The sequence below is a fragment of the Dermacentor variabilis genome, chromosome 10 (assembly GCF_050947875.1).
Source record: "Dermacentor variabilis isolate Ectoservices chromosome 10, ASM5094787v1, whole genome shotgun sequence".
Lineage (NCBI taxonomy): Eukaryota > Metazoa > Arthropoda > Arachnida > Ixodida > Ixodidae > Dermacentor > Dermacentor variabilis.
In genome coordinates, this window is record NC_134577.1 from 52052486 (window position 1) to 52066966 (window position 14481).

Sequence of the window (14481 nt, forward strand, 5' to 3'; positions counted from 1 at the left end):
TGATTGTACGTTATGTGATTGTTGTTCGTGTGGTCATGAGCACACAGACAGCAAGCCCATTGAGCCCACCTTGTGTTCCTTCATGCATATGGCTGACCTTTTAACAGGCAATGGCGTCAATCACCTTAAATAAACCTGGCATATTTGGCCAATATTTTCACCCAAGGCTACTGTGTATCAGCTTATTGTCTACTGTAATCGAATTATTGTCTATGTCGAACATCCCTTTGGAAATTCCATGCAAGAGTACAATGTTGTACTACGCATGTTTTGAATTCAAAATGGCATTGTTTCGGAAGATGCTGTCAGGCACAACATTGAAACTGGAGGGCAGTGCGTGCCATGAAGAAAAATGAGCATGGTGCATGCCAGTTTTGCTCACTGCTAATGTGGATGGCTCATGTAAACTGCGACTGTTTGTCATCAGTAAGAGCAGATCGTCACTTTAATAATGCGAAGGTCATTCTGTTGTGGTCTTGTGTTCCAAAGAAAAGCGGAGATGATGCTTCATCCTCTGACTGAGTGGCTCTGGGCATGGGATGCCAAACTGGAAATGTCTGTGCTTCCGGGTTTGTCTTCCTGTAGACCAGGGTTTTCGACGAATGGCATCTGGTTCCATCAGTGGCCAAAACGAATCTGACCTCAGCGTCCACTTGGATGGATCTTTAGTGCACAGTTTGAATTTAACAAAATCTCTATACAATCCGCGAACGCACAGCCTGTGCTCAGCACATTGGATTTGTGCCGTCAAGGTTGCATGCGAGTGCACTTGGATGTTGTGCAAGCTGAAAGCCACTTTCGAGTCTAGCAGCACCTGTGTACTGTCTGCAGTCACCAATGCTGCGGCTGGAGATGAAGGGCCGAAAACAAAGGGGCCACGACATGCTGCAGCGCTGAGCACTGTGCGAGTAGAGACTTCTGGATGAGAAGCGATGACACCTGTTCCAACAGGAAGGGAAAGCACGCAGTTGGTTCTGAAGTCGAAACCTGACACAATAGTCTGCTTGGTCGACTCATTGCTGGCATCGGCTATCAGCCATCTAACAGCCTACTGGTTCCCGCTTTATCATTGTCTCTGAAAACAGTCCGAAATTTGTGGAAGCTTTAGATAAGCTTGAGGTAGGCATATAGTCTATTTCGAATTATTGATATATCTAACATATTTCATGTTTTATATATCGGGGATCGACTCTATGTCGACAAATCCCATTAAAGTCGGTCATTGAGGTAGAATTTCGGTTTAGCTTTCTAGTGGTTTGTGTTGAACAATGAAATGAATTTCAAATATATTGTAACACTATATTTGGCAAGCATCCTCTTTGAACATTCTTCTTTATTTTTTTTTTTTGGTCTTGTGTGGTTGTGCAGCATTTCAAAACAGATGATGTGCAGGGTATCATATGTGAAATAGAGCATTACAATTGGTTTCAAAATTTACAGGTGGCTCAAGGTATATCCCAGGAACTGAGAGGAGACCCCCGACAGTGCAGCAAGGATCGCAACAAGGTTAGTGCGAGGAGAAGTTCATTTATGACGAGTGCCTCATGCCAGCAGCAAGACTTCAGCAACTTTCTAGATTGCAAGCCATGAATGCAGAGTGAATTTAATGCTTGTCAGTATGTAGTTCATGTCTTATCAAGGCAATGAAAGGGGATAGCTGACGGGTGTCCATCATGGTAATTGTACTATGTTACACACAAGGCAAACAAAATCTGTTGGGACGCATGCGCACACACATGCATACACAATGGTGCGTTTAATTGTGTGGGCATCATTGCTATGTCTCTTGACTAGTGTGTAAAATGTGCATTTGCTGAAATGTTTATATTCATTGACCTTGTCAATAGACAGTGTTGGAATAGTGCTCAGTGCCTTTTGTACATTAAAGGTGTGCATGTTGCTGGATACTACACTGCACGCCTCTTCAATAGTTTAACATATGGAAATTAAAACATTGGAATGTGCTGTGCACTGATAAGTAGCCTTTCAAGTGAGCTTAGAAGGAGCAAAAGCCCGTCTCTCCATTTTGGTGATCAGCGATAGCAAGAGCATAGCCATTGCGACAATTCATGCTGAAGCAGGCTCCACTAAAGCCCCTTGATATCTCGGAAAGCACTCTTCTGCTTATGTGCACGTTTCTCCTCAGTTCTGTTCAGATTTTACTTTCCCACAGGCCAGCATACTGCGTCCATCACACTTTTTCTGCCTGCAACCACTGGGTGCTGCAGACGTGTGCACGTTTGTTTGTTCAGCTATTTCAGGAGTTATTGCAGCGTTATCGTCTAGTGACATGGTTATGACACTGTTAGGTGCTGGCAGTAGAAGTAGAACTGGTAGTAGGAGTATAGCTTTTTTTTCTGAGAGATTCGGTGATAAACTGGCAGGAGTTCTCTAGAAAATGCACATCGAGCAGTACGTGACCTCGCCTCTCCAGCAGGAAACGGCTCCCTCGAGAGGAAGAGCACGCTGTCTTTCATTCTGAAATTTAAGCTCTTGTTTTGCGCCATGCTGTGGTTGGACAGTTTGCTGACGCGATTGTCAGCCGATGAATACTATCTGGCGTTCTTGTCTGTTTGCAATGGTCACCTGGTAAGGGGTCTTCTAAGCAAATTGTTTAAAGGGACACTAAAGAGAAAAATGATTTATTCTGGATCAGTAAATTGCCTCTCTGCTACACCAAAAACGCCGCTCTTACCACGATCAGACACTTTGTAAGCCAGAAAAAGCGCAAAAACGAAAGATGGGTGGCGACGCCCCTTGAAGTTTCCGCACCTGGTCGCTGTGACGTCGTGGATTTTGATGGCATCTTCTAGGGCCTACTTAATTATATAGCGGTACAGATTGACTACATTGTGTTCTAAAGGAATCAAATATTCAACATGGCAAGTTTCGGGAACCTTTACTCAGCCAACGCAGCCCAAATACGAAAACATACTTTGGAATCCCTGATGTCACACTGATGTACCGGTGTCGGGGTTTAGGTGCGAAATTCAAGTACATACTGATACTTCGACCTTCATTTTTGTCGTCTAATAGTCAAACTGTTATTTTGAGATGACTGCCTGCAGTGTTCTCAAACAATGCTTTATTAGTCTAAACTGATTTGTTGTTTCGCTTTAGTGTCCCTTTAACAAATCCACCTTCTTACGTACGTAATACCCCGTACCACGAATGTGCTAGGTTTCAAAAAAATTGTTAGGTTAGCCCTCATACCACATATCAGATGTAATTGATGGCAGAAAGCAAGTGCATTAGCTTGTCTGAAAATGTGTTGCATTTTACATACTACTGGGTTACTGCATGCATGGGTGGCAGTAGCAATGCTGGTAGCGACATACTGTGGCACTTTGTTCAACCACACATTATTTTTGTTACATTGGTATTCTTGTCGAAGAAAAAAAAGCTGAATGTTGATGATCATGTTGGCTGCCAATGCTTTATACCAGCAAAAGCAGAATATGGTCAGTCATTCCACTAGCAGCTCTGGATCTTAATGGTTAAACTCTGTGTCACAAGATGGCACTACCAACGTGCCTGCTCACATTGTCTCTGAATGGTATTAATGGACAGGCTAGGCAGTCCCTTTAAGACCATGCTGTACATATTGGTATACCCTGTCTGATCTGACTTCTTTCTTCGTCAGGTGACTCAACAGAGAATGACAACGCAGCTGGTGACATGACCGTTGGTGGGCGCTTCTTTCCCCACACGTCGTTTGTTCGCTTTGATGTCGCCAACACCCAGGGTATCCTTACTAAGATGCGGGAATTCAACACTCAAGTCCCTCCTACTGACACGGTGGACGATGAGGACTTGGTTCAGCTCATGGCACTAGCTTCTGCGTCGGGAACGCCTAGCGATGCCCAAATGGCTGCTCTCGAAAGGGTTGTGCATTGGCCACAAGGTATGCAATGTTTTGCTGTGATTTTCTTGCTTACTGAATTTGCTCGTGTTTTCTTACATTCGAGCTTTCTTACACGTAGTGGAAGTCTACCATTTCTCCATCATTAGAATTTAAGGCATGGAAACAAGACCTTCTGTTTGGTGGTCAGCCATTGTGGAGAGATGCGCTTGTTTGTAGTTCATGATGGCATAGTGGCTCTATTTAAATGGAACCTCAAGGGTCTTTCATTAAAGCTCTTTCAAACTCTTTCATTATAGCGAGAAAATTGTAGTTTTGGTAACTTTCAGGAACTCTGAACGCCCATGATGCGGGCCGATTTCCGTCCGTCTCCGCACAAGCGATTGTGGCTTTTAATTGCGGCATTGTGATGAACTCGGCAAGTCTTTGCAGTCGGCACTTCCATGCTGATAGAGCAAATGCGGGAAATGGGAAGACCGGGAAGACGGACGGTGCACTAACCTAGGCATACACACTACAGCATATGGAGGATGCTGCACCAGCTAGGCTTGAAGCGTGTGTGAGGCGGCCATTTTCAAATGCCAATGGCGATATGGTGATGCAGATTTAGGATTGTACTCAATTCTAACGGGCACGCAATTTCTGGACCTGTTTTATCAGGAAAAAGAGTACGTTAGATTCGAGTAAATACGGTAACCCACAATATCTGCGATACCCTGAAGCATGAACAGGGTGACATGAACATCACTCAGTAGTAGAAAAAGAATCGTGAGCATGTGCTCACATAATATTGCGTTATACACTTTATATTAGGAGAACTGTGCTATGGTAATTGTGATAATTAGATGGCTCCTGCTTAGCGATTACACAACCAGAGGGGTTCTATTAATATGTGGTTGCAATGCTACTACGGTGAATTCGTTTTGCCTTGCAATTATATTGTGGGCTTTTGTACTTTTATTTGCTGCTACAAAATGACAACATATATGAGGATTATCTGTGAAACGGCAGCCTCTAGATGCAGGACATCGTAACACTGAGTTGAAAGACTGCTATTATAATACCCTTTCACTCTTCATTGTGGCGTTATTAGCTTGAAACAACACAGAAGCCACTATTAGCGGCGATCAAACAGCTTAATAATTTTTGCTCCTCAAATAATTGCAACTTTATGGCATTGCTGTCATGTGCATAATCATGTAAGGGCGATAAAAATTGTCTCATCTCAAGCAACCTGATAATCCTTCTAAAGTACTGTCACTTGCTGTGGCCTAGCTTGCTTAATTGAATTCATTAACTGTTTGCGTTTCACACTGTTTAAAAAGGTCAAAAATACAGTCAACGACCAATTTTATGGTCTGCCAGTTTTTCAGACATTCCCGGTTATACGCACGTCTTTATAACCTTGACACACATCTTCGTGAGCTTGGTGCGTAGTCAAGTGATCGTGTTGTGCGTTCTGCAGCACTAGGCCTCGCTGCTTCACCGATCGTTACCAAGCTTCCTGCTAATTAGTGCCGTGCTTTTCATCGAGAGAATTTGCCAGTGACTTCGAAGTGCGAAAAGCCCTGCCATAGGTTGATGGTAGAAAAGAAAGCATCATCACCAAGCAACTTGAGGACTGCCAGTCACAAGCCAATGTGGGCGAGAAGTTTGGCATTTATTAAGCAGATGATTTCAGATTTCCTCATAAATTGATTAAATGCCACGATCGCCAAGCAGTTCCTGGTATTGTGTTGCACCTTAAAATAATTGGAAAAGAGTTTTGCACTCCAAATCGAACATTGACTGTAAAACAAAGATGAGTACAATTGACGATTTTGAGTGCCCACCAATTTGCTATTTTCCCTTTGTTGCTGAAGAATACAGACTTCTTTAAACCAGCTGCGATGCTCTCAAAGAACGAGGCATTAATTAAAAGAGTAGGGAGAACACAAGTGAAACATACACAAAAAGCCCCAAGAAAATGCCGAAACAGAAGCTGTGTGGCCAACTGCCAGTCCCCGTTGAATGGCAGTTTGCACTATTTTCAAGTCAACAGAACTGTAGTGCGCATTTCCTGCAGACATTTTCCATTTGAAGGCAATAATACTAAGATCAGTCCACTGCAGTCACTGTGTTTCATTACTAGAAAATTGGGCCAAATCATTCTCGGCGGAATGCTGCCGTCTACATTTCAATGCGCGTCATCGACCGCCTGGGCACACTAACACCGCAACAGGGCTGTCATCTGTAGGTTGATCTCGCGGCAAATAGCGCTCGCAGGAACATGTGTACATGAAGTTGAACATGAACAGTTGTCAAGGAACAGGAGTACATGAACACATGTGTCCCTGTTCCTGCCTGCGCTGTACCTATAGGCCATCGCAGTAGTCAGCGTGTGAAGGAGTATCTTTACCTAGTAGAAGTAGTTGCAGGGGCCCGTATCATTAGAATTCTTTGTGCAACTAAGAATGGGTTGGGGTGCATATAACAGGCATTAATTGAAATGGCAGCTTACCAGTATTGCTGCAAAGAAACTTATACAAAAGTTGCTGCTTTTCCTAGCACACATCCAGCAACTTCGTTTTTATGTTGAACATTTGTTGACTATATCCTAAGAAATGAAGCTAGCTGAGAGTCAAACAAACACGTGTATTAGTGATGCTTCGCCTTGCCGTGGTAACACTCCCGGTTATGGGCTGTAGTCCCCAAAATGAATGAGATAACAGAAGCCAGCTTCCCCCCATGATGTGTCATATTGCAGGGAAAGCAGCTTTAAAGGCGTGTGCGCAATCCGTGCTTCTCTGCTTTCAGAGTTCGTGTTCCCGGCGCTGGACCTGCTGCGGCTTGCACTGAGAAATCCCACAGTGAACAGCCACGTCTGCAGTCTCAGTGGGCCGCAGCTTTGCAGCCACCTGATTGGTCTGCTCTCGTCTACTGGCCCTAACGCAGCAGCCAATCAGATGCTAGTCCTGCGCAGCCTTTGCAACCTTTTCTCCCAGCCCAGCGGCGAGGCGTTGGCGCTGCGCGAGCGCGAGCGGTTACTTGGCGCCCTTCAACGGCGAGCTGCAGCCGGTGGCGCCAACAAGAATACACAGATCGCGATGTCCACACTGCTGTTGAACTACGCCGTAGCTCATCTGCGGGCTGGGGCAGCGTGCAACACGCAGGACACGGAACGGATGGTGCAGCTGCTGACGGCCATGGTCGCAGTTGCAGCCGAGCTGACAGACGGCGAGGCGCAGTTTCGTCTGCTCGTGGCTGCAGGCACGCTGTGCAACGTGGAAGGATCGGGGACCGCCGAGATTCGCGAGCTGGCGATTGCGCTTGAACTCCCGCGGGTCGTGGAGAAGTGGGTGGTGACAGACTGCCCCGAGAAAGTGAAGCTGTGTGCGCAGCAGTTCCTGGAATCCTTGAGGTGAAAGCGCACAGGGTGCACGGCTGTCTAGGCTCGTAAAGTGAAACTGATCTGTCGCCATGTGTTTTGTTTTTTTTTCTTTCAATTTTTTTTCTTGGTGTTCAATTTTGTGCGCACAGTAACCCCTCCCATTGGTTCCCCAGGTGGAGGTGCAGGCTGTCCAAATTCTGGGGAGAGCTTTTGGGAGACTTCTATCTTTTAGTTTGTCTTTTCTGTTACTGTAAGAGAAGAGTCGAAATGGCAAGTTTTAATAAATTCTCGGTAAGTATTCTGTCTTTATTGGTTTGTTTCCCGAAGCTTCTGTGGTTGCAGAGGAATATGTTGTATTGAATGACTGCGTTAAACTGGAGCGGCGCATAAGCCTGTTCTGGAGGCCCTGAGGCAAAAAAGTGTATTCTTCCTGGTTTACTGGCTCGGGAAGTGAGCCTTGTGGATTTCCAACATACCTTACTCTTTTATTTTCCATTTTCTGTAAATGCAGTGTTATCCCTCGAATACTGATACTCGGGATCCCCTTAGGTTTAGATTCGGCTCATTGAAAATCGTCATGCAACTGTCTGTATAACCTTCCTTTTGGTGTGTGCAGCAGCAGGCACTGTTCTTGCGTCGCACCGTGCAACCTAACCCAAACAAGAATGGCGACGTCACCTTCATGAACCCTCCCCCAACTTGTTCCAACACTGTTTCTGCTTGACTGTGACAGGCTTGCACCCTTGTGCATTTTATTCGCACTGCTCGAATACCTCTTGTAAATACTAACTGCCCACTGGTTCCCATCTGGCTGCCCAAACACATCTTTCTTTTGAACGCCTGTGTCATCCTAATCTTGCACGAAAGCAGTTGCAACTTCATTTGAAGAGAATAGATTGTCGTCGTTTTCGAGGCAAACTCGTCGTCGTGCATTGTGCAATGAAAATTTACTTCTCCTCTGGTGCCCCAGAACTGTTAGGTGACTCATAAAAACTTTGGTGCAAAATTTCTACACTGCTTTAACATGAGAAGAAAAGTCACTGGCACAACAAACGGTCAAGGTTTCTTGATCAAATGGCATTGTAGACTTTCTCATGTGACCTGAAATGGAAATTTTTCTACATTTGCAAAACACTGTTTCTTTTTTTTGAAATTGCAGATTCGTTGATTAACCTAGGTGCTTGCTATCAATCGGGAATGTATTCTGATTGATGCATTTCGCTCAAGGCAGACTCGAGAGAGACACATAGACATGAAAAAAACTTGGAAAACAAAGTTTGCAGAGATGCTGGAATTCCCATTTTCTTAGCAGTCTGTGCCAGGCATGCATGCCAACTGAAAGCTTCTTGTTATGCCTCATTGCAGACAGTTTCGAATTGTTTTGGACAGAAACTTTAGCTTTTTCTGACAATTTAACCTTGCAGCAGCAACTGAGTGAAGGTATGAAAACATAGCTTACTCAACAAATACGCAGGCTGGTTTGTGAAATTTTAAGCCGAATTACTGGGATTAGCTTGCTTTAAATCGAAAGCATGTGTTAATTGGGAAAAATCTTTGTCGTAGCTTGGGCTTAGCTTGTATTTTACATTACATTTGGTTGGCCAAGCTCAACTTTGGTCCCAAAATTGTGCACCCCTACATGCCTCCCTTTCTTCCCATTGTGCCATGGTATCCATGACCTGCGAAAAAATTATCCCAGAGAGCTTTGCACTTGTAAAGCACTTAATTGTTGCAAGCCACGATTTAAACAGTGCCTCAGCTGATGGACAAATAAAGTGCTTTCTATTTTTCTGAAGCGTATAAAAAAAAAAAAGGTCTTGTGCTTTAGGAAGCTTTACATTGTAGCTGTTGTCATGGATTAAGCTCGCTCTGTGGATAAGGCTGCAACAGAGGGATAGCGTTTAATACCGCAAATGCACTGAAACAAAATGCACTTCACGTTACTGCAAAATCCCTGAAGAATCTATACATTGAGCGGAATGAGCAGTATATGCACTGTTTTGACATTGCAAGTGCTAAATGCTACAATGCAAGTAGTTAGTTGGTTGCACAGGCACCAGTGCCCTCTGGTAATCTTTCTGTGAAACTGCTTCAGTAGTGCCTCTGTGCCATGTTTAGAAGTAGTCTGGTCCCTTACTGAAAGCTCGAACAAAGGTGCACGTCATCACACTTAAGCTTCACATTAGAAGACTCGGGAAACTGTCGCATGTTGTTAATGCTTATTGCACTTGCTAAAAAATAGGTGCTGTTATGCACCATTCAAAGCCATTTGCCAAACTTTGATATCACCCAAAGGCCTAAAGTGTTGCCTTTGATTGCCTTATCATTGAGCTAAATGGGTCCCCGATGTCAAAAAATAGCAACTAGGAGCTGGTGGGAGAAATGTGAGGTAGTTGCTTGGGGCACTGACACTTTAAGGTAGCTTAGTTTATTTCAGCATATTTGGGACTAAGTTTGATTTAATTTGTTTCATTATTTTGACTTATCAAAGGCCAAGTTTGATAACTGGCACCAGACATTAGTGACTGCACTGCAATGTCGGGACATAATCCCGCATTTGATTTCTTAAGCCACAGGAGATGACTTTTCTGTATATACATGTGATACACTGAAATAAGGTTGTGCTTTTCTATTGAGTACTTATCTGCTGCAGCGCCGAAGCAATGTCAATATTGTTTACCTGAACTGCCGTATAACTGATGCAGCGCAATGTTGCGTCAGAGTGCTGATAACTCTCGCGACAGTGTCATGGAGTGGCAAGAAATGGTGCCCAATAGCCAACTGGTGAGTTGTTGCAACCAGAGAAATTAAGTGCAGGACTTTCCTCTTCTAAGGATGCTTCAAAGAAACATGTGCCTCACCTCTTAATTGCCTAGTCGTGCAGAAGTGACTGGCCATGTCAGTCAGTTGTGAATGATTGTCAGCTAGCTGTGTGTGTCCGGGAAGGCGCGTGTAACCTGTGAATTGTTCACCGATAGGCCATTCGGCCTGTGTTGCAAGTGTCATACCTGCTAACCTGTGAAATTTAAAATTTGTAAGAGCCCTGAGGACATATCGGAAGAGGGGAGGGAGATTAGCCCGGATTTCTAAAATGTACCCATGAGTGCACACCTTGTGATATACTAATGCACTTTGGTAATGATTTACCTTTAGATGCAGAGCACAAGCAGCAGCAAACATTGATGAGCCCAAATCAACTAGCAACACTGTTTCTAGATCAGAAACCTGTCAGCAGCTTTGCTGTTGCTGATTATGCCTGCTCCAGGAACTTGTCTGAATAAACTTGCTCAAAGCAGATACCGTTTTGGTGGCCTTTCATAATCGGAAGACTTTGGAAACAGACGAGCGAGACTTTTTTGCAAATATGGTACATTTCCTTTAAAAGGTACGATGAAACATCGTAAAATCGTAGAGAAAGTCCAAATTCGTAAGCTTTTCAGAAAGTTCAGGAGGGTTGGAAGATGTGCACATGATAGGAACAATGAACAAATATTTTGGGGCGGTAGTCTCAATTAACTTACGGCAGTGCTATCACTTCTGCAAGATTTTGCACAAGTAACAACGTATGCATCGGCATCTAGGGGTAATAGTGTTCCGGGCACTGCGTAAAGATAGCGTGTTTCGCACTGTGCCAGCAATGCTTTGACTGTAGGCAGAGTGTTTCGTTCTTCCTCCTGCTTGGCTGACCTAGACTAGATTTTGTGACAACACATACGGTAAGTGAGGTGGGAGCATGACCTTGAAGCTTGTTGCAGAGAGCACATGTGCGGAAGCGCAGCGGTGCACAAGTGATGCTTGGCACTAGCATTGATTGAGCCATCTTTGATGTTTTCAGAACATGCTGCACGTTGTTACCTTAGCAATGCGTGAGCCATTTGACCAAACATATCGGCACTGCCATTGTAAAAGTTGTGCAGCACTTCTCCGCTTTTGCCAAACTGGTTTCCTGTCGGGAAGCAGCTGGAAAGTACCGTTAGAACTCGGTCACTCGTAAATGTTGCAGCTTGGTTGGTGTCACCGCCTGTTTCGTTGGGAGGTGAAAGAACTCGAACTTTAATGATGCTGTTCTAATCGTGCAAAGGACAAAAACTTGAAAGATGTGCAAAGAACATCTACATACACATGAGTGTGTGTGTGTTCCCTTCCGTTTTTATTTGTGCTGATAGAACGCTGTTGACAAGATGAAGCAAGAAACCCAGATCAGTGTATTGTCGAAATTTGAAGGACTGTATGATAAAGCTGACAAAAACTATTTCGTTTTGTGGCCTGTTTTTGTAGCAGCACTCCATGGAAAGAGTAGGCTATTCATATGCATTAAATAACATATGAACTAATGTCCCAAGGCACGTGTCATTGCAGAATTGAAGCCAGCCACCCTTGAAAATGCACGTTGATTTTCTTGTGTTTGCCCAAGCATATATACGAGAAATGCATCCTCTCTGCTGAAGCATGCACTGATTTTCCACATGAAATTGTCGCCAGACTATTAAGTGAGGTTTTTGTGGGGACAAGAGCCTCCTTGCAGCATATTTTGTGCTTCAGGGATAAGGGTGGTGTCCATTTCGTAACTGCCAGCAACAGGTGCTGCACAGTACTGAAAACTTGATCTTGAAGGCCATGCTTTTGCATACCGTGGGCACCAGCTCCACAAAGCTCGCATGCCCTAAACACTGGTTGACTTCAGTTCAGCAATTACATGTGCTAAAAAATTTCTACGAACATTTGACTGGCTATTTCATTTTGGTTAACTGGTTACTAATTTATGCTGTATTCTTGCTGTATGCTGTACTGTGTTGCCTTCAAATGTTTCTTTTGTGCTCGTGTTCAGTGAAATGCAATGTATTACAGTGAAACATGAAAGATTACAGGGCATAAGATTTTCAAGAAGCCTGTGCACGAAGCCTCGAAGTCAGAGTTTCAATCTGGTAGTTTTTGTGACCTACACAGGGATGCATTAAATTGGAAGCATGCCATGCCTTAATGGAACAGGAATTCACAGTTGTCGAGGAGCTCGTGTCCCGTAAACTTTTGTGGCTGACTGTGCATTGCATCCTCATGAAATCGAACCCGATGCCTTGCTTGACATCTATATTTTCTTTCTGTACCGTCATTTTTCTTGCACCGCTTCATTTATTTTGAATAAATTAAGCACTTACTGGTGTTTCCACAACTGCACCCTAGTGCATTTAAAGGGACATTAAAGAGAAAAAAATAAACTTTGTACAAACTGGTGTATTTCAGAATTTTATTTTTGTTAATTTCATGGTAAGAGGTTATAATACAGGAGAAAATAGACTAAGCTCCCACTTTTTGAACACTAGTTTGTCAGTATGACGTTGCAGATTTCAAAGTATTCAAAGATTTCAAGGTTTCAAAGCTGGTTGTGGTGCAGAAAGAAATTGCTAAAACTTGCAGTTCTTGGCTTCTTCACAATACTACTTTGCGCTATTCCATCCTTGCCGATAAAATATCAACTAGGCCTGAACAGGTGCCGTCAAAATCCACAACATCGTAGCGGTTCATTGAGGGAACTTCAAATTGGCCGCAGCACTGATCTTTCACTTAGCTTGTTTCATGGATTATCAAGCCTCCTCTCGCAGTAACAATTGCTTTTTTTTTCATAATGCAGAAGGGTAATTTACTAATGCAGTTTAAATTTATTTCTCGTTAGTGTCCCTTTAAAAACCCAAGCATTTGTTTGTAGATGCCATCAGTAGAATGACTTGTAGTGTGCCATGGCAGGCAGATAAACCTCAACTTCTGAAGTTCTTCAAAGTTCACTCCTAAAGCACCAATTGGGTGCAGTCATTCTGCATCGTGAGTGGTATTAACCCGTACTACATTACGAAAAATCTGCGTATCTTTATTTTTGTGTTTGGCTTTTTTTTCATGTCCGTAATGGAAAAGCAGTGGACATAAAATAGGCTGATGATGATGACATATAGAAAAGTGTAAAATTCTTCATTGTGAGTTACTATGACCTTGGTGCTATTTGTGAAAGGCCCCTAAATTGCATGTGTTCGCCACAGAACAAACTGTGTGTTGTTTTCTGCTGAGCATAAGTAGCGGAAGCTTTCAAGAAAACCCAGTTGAGTGCTTAACAAGTTCAAGCTTTATAGAAGTTTTGGAACCTGGGCCGTCCAGCAGGTCTCGGCGGCTCTTGAAAGACAAAGGCCGAGTGAAACCGACAGAACGTTGCTCCTCAGGGCGACCGACCGCGGGAATAACACGCGCTGGAGTTGAGTAACGACCACCCGCTGAGAAGACGTCAAGGCCCGCATCACGGCGCCATTTAGTCGTGTCGTTCTGCAGGCGACTACATAAAGTTGTTTCTCTCTCTCTGGAAGTGGCAGTAAAGTGGTGGTGAGGTAGGCATTTATTTACGCCTATCCGCATGTAATGATGACGTGACGGCTGCTTTCAAAACGGTTAGCTGTGCAAGGAAATTCTGTGTGCTTCAAATGATCCTTTTCCTGGGACAACTATCAATCGCAATTTTTTTTTCATTTCGTCAGATATGATGCAAGAACTTCAGTGTCTCAATTGTGATGAATTTCAAACATAAGCTCCACATTGCATACTGACAAGGCCCGGTAAAAACTTTAATTCAAAGTTTCAAGCAATGTTGACTAATATATGATGTGAAAGTTGGTGTTTAACAATATTGAGCACTTCTGCAAGTGTTAGAAATTGTATCCCACTAAAAAAAAATTTGCAACAGCTGTTTCTGAAGTGTGCAAGGTTGTGTACGTGTGATGAATAAACTACATTTGTTTCCATGTTCTGCTTGAAAGTGAGATCATTCATAACAGCTGCTAAAATAGATGTAATGGTGGGGTGCTTTGAGATGCACAGTTTTCTTTCAGGCTTACTTCTCATTGTAAACAGCTTATTGCCTGTTCCGTCCTGACCAATATTAAAGATAGGCAATGCTTTATTTATATTCGAGACAATCATTATCTTATGTTGCTGTTGATATCAAGAAAGCACTCGGAGGCAGAATTAATAGAACAGGTATGAAGGAGCTAGTAGACACATGTTTGCATTTATCTTCTTGAAGACCAATAGGCATTTCTGTTAGGCTGCCGAGATATGAACGAGCAAGTAGAAACATTTGTGTGCTTGAACACAAATAGGCTTTTCCATTTGGCTGCCTTTATGTGCACTCGCAAGGGTGTCAACTGAAATTTGAGGTGCAGGCTCCTTACACAGGATGCGTATCATCTGGACACCTGGACACGCCTCTCTC

The 14481-nt window shown here is 43.6% G+C and overlaps 1 protein-coding gene across 1 annotated transcript in view; it reads left to right on the plus strand.

Annotated features, from left to right (window-relative positions):
- Plap (phospholipase A2 activator protein) overlaps window positions 1-14011 on the plus strand; it is a 41507-nt gene extending 27496 nt beyond the window's left edge. Inside the window, exons 8-10 of the mRNA XM_075672721.1 lie at window positions 1441-1506; window positions 3644-3904; window positions 6659-14011. Of these exons, the coding sequence (XP_075528836.1) occupies window positions 1441-1506; window positions 3644-3904; window positions 6659-7266 (935 nt within the window). The 3' untranslated portion in view covers window positions 7267-14011. The remainder of the gene's footprint in view (window positions 1-1440; window positions 1507-3643; window positions 3905-6658) is intronic.
- Window positions 14012-14481: the final 470 nt, after the last annotated feature.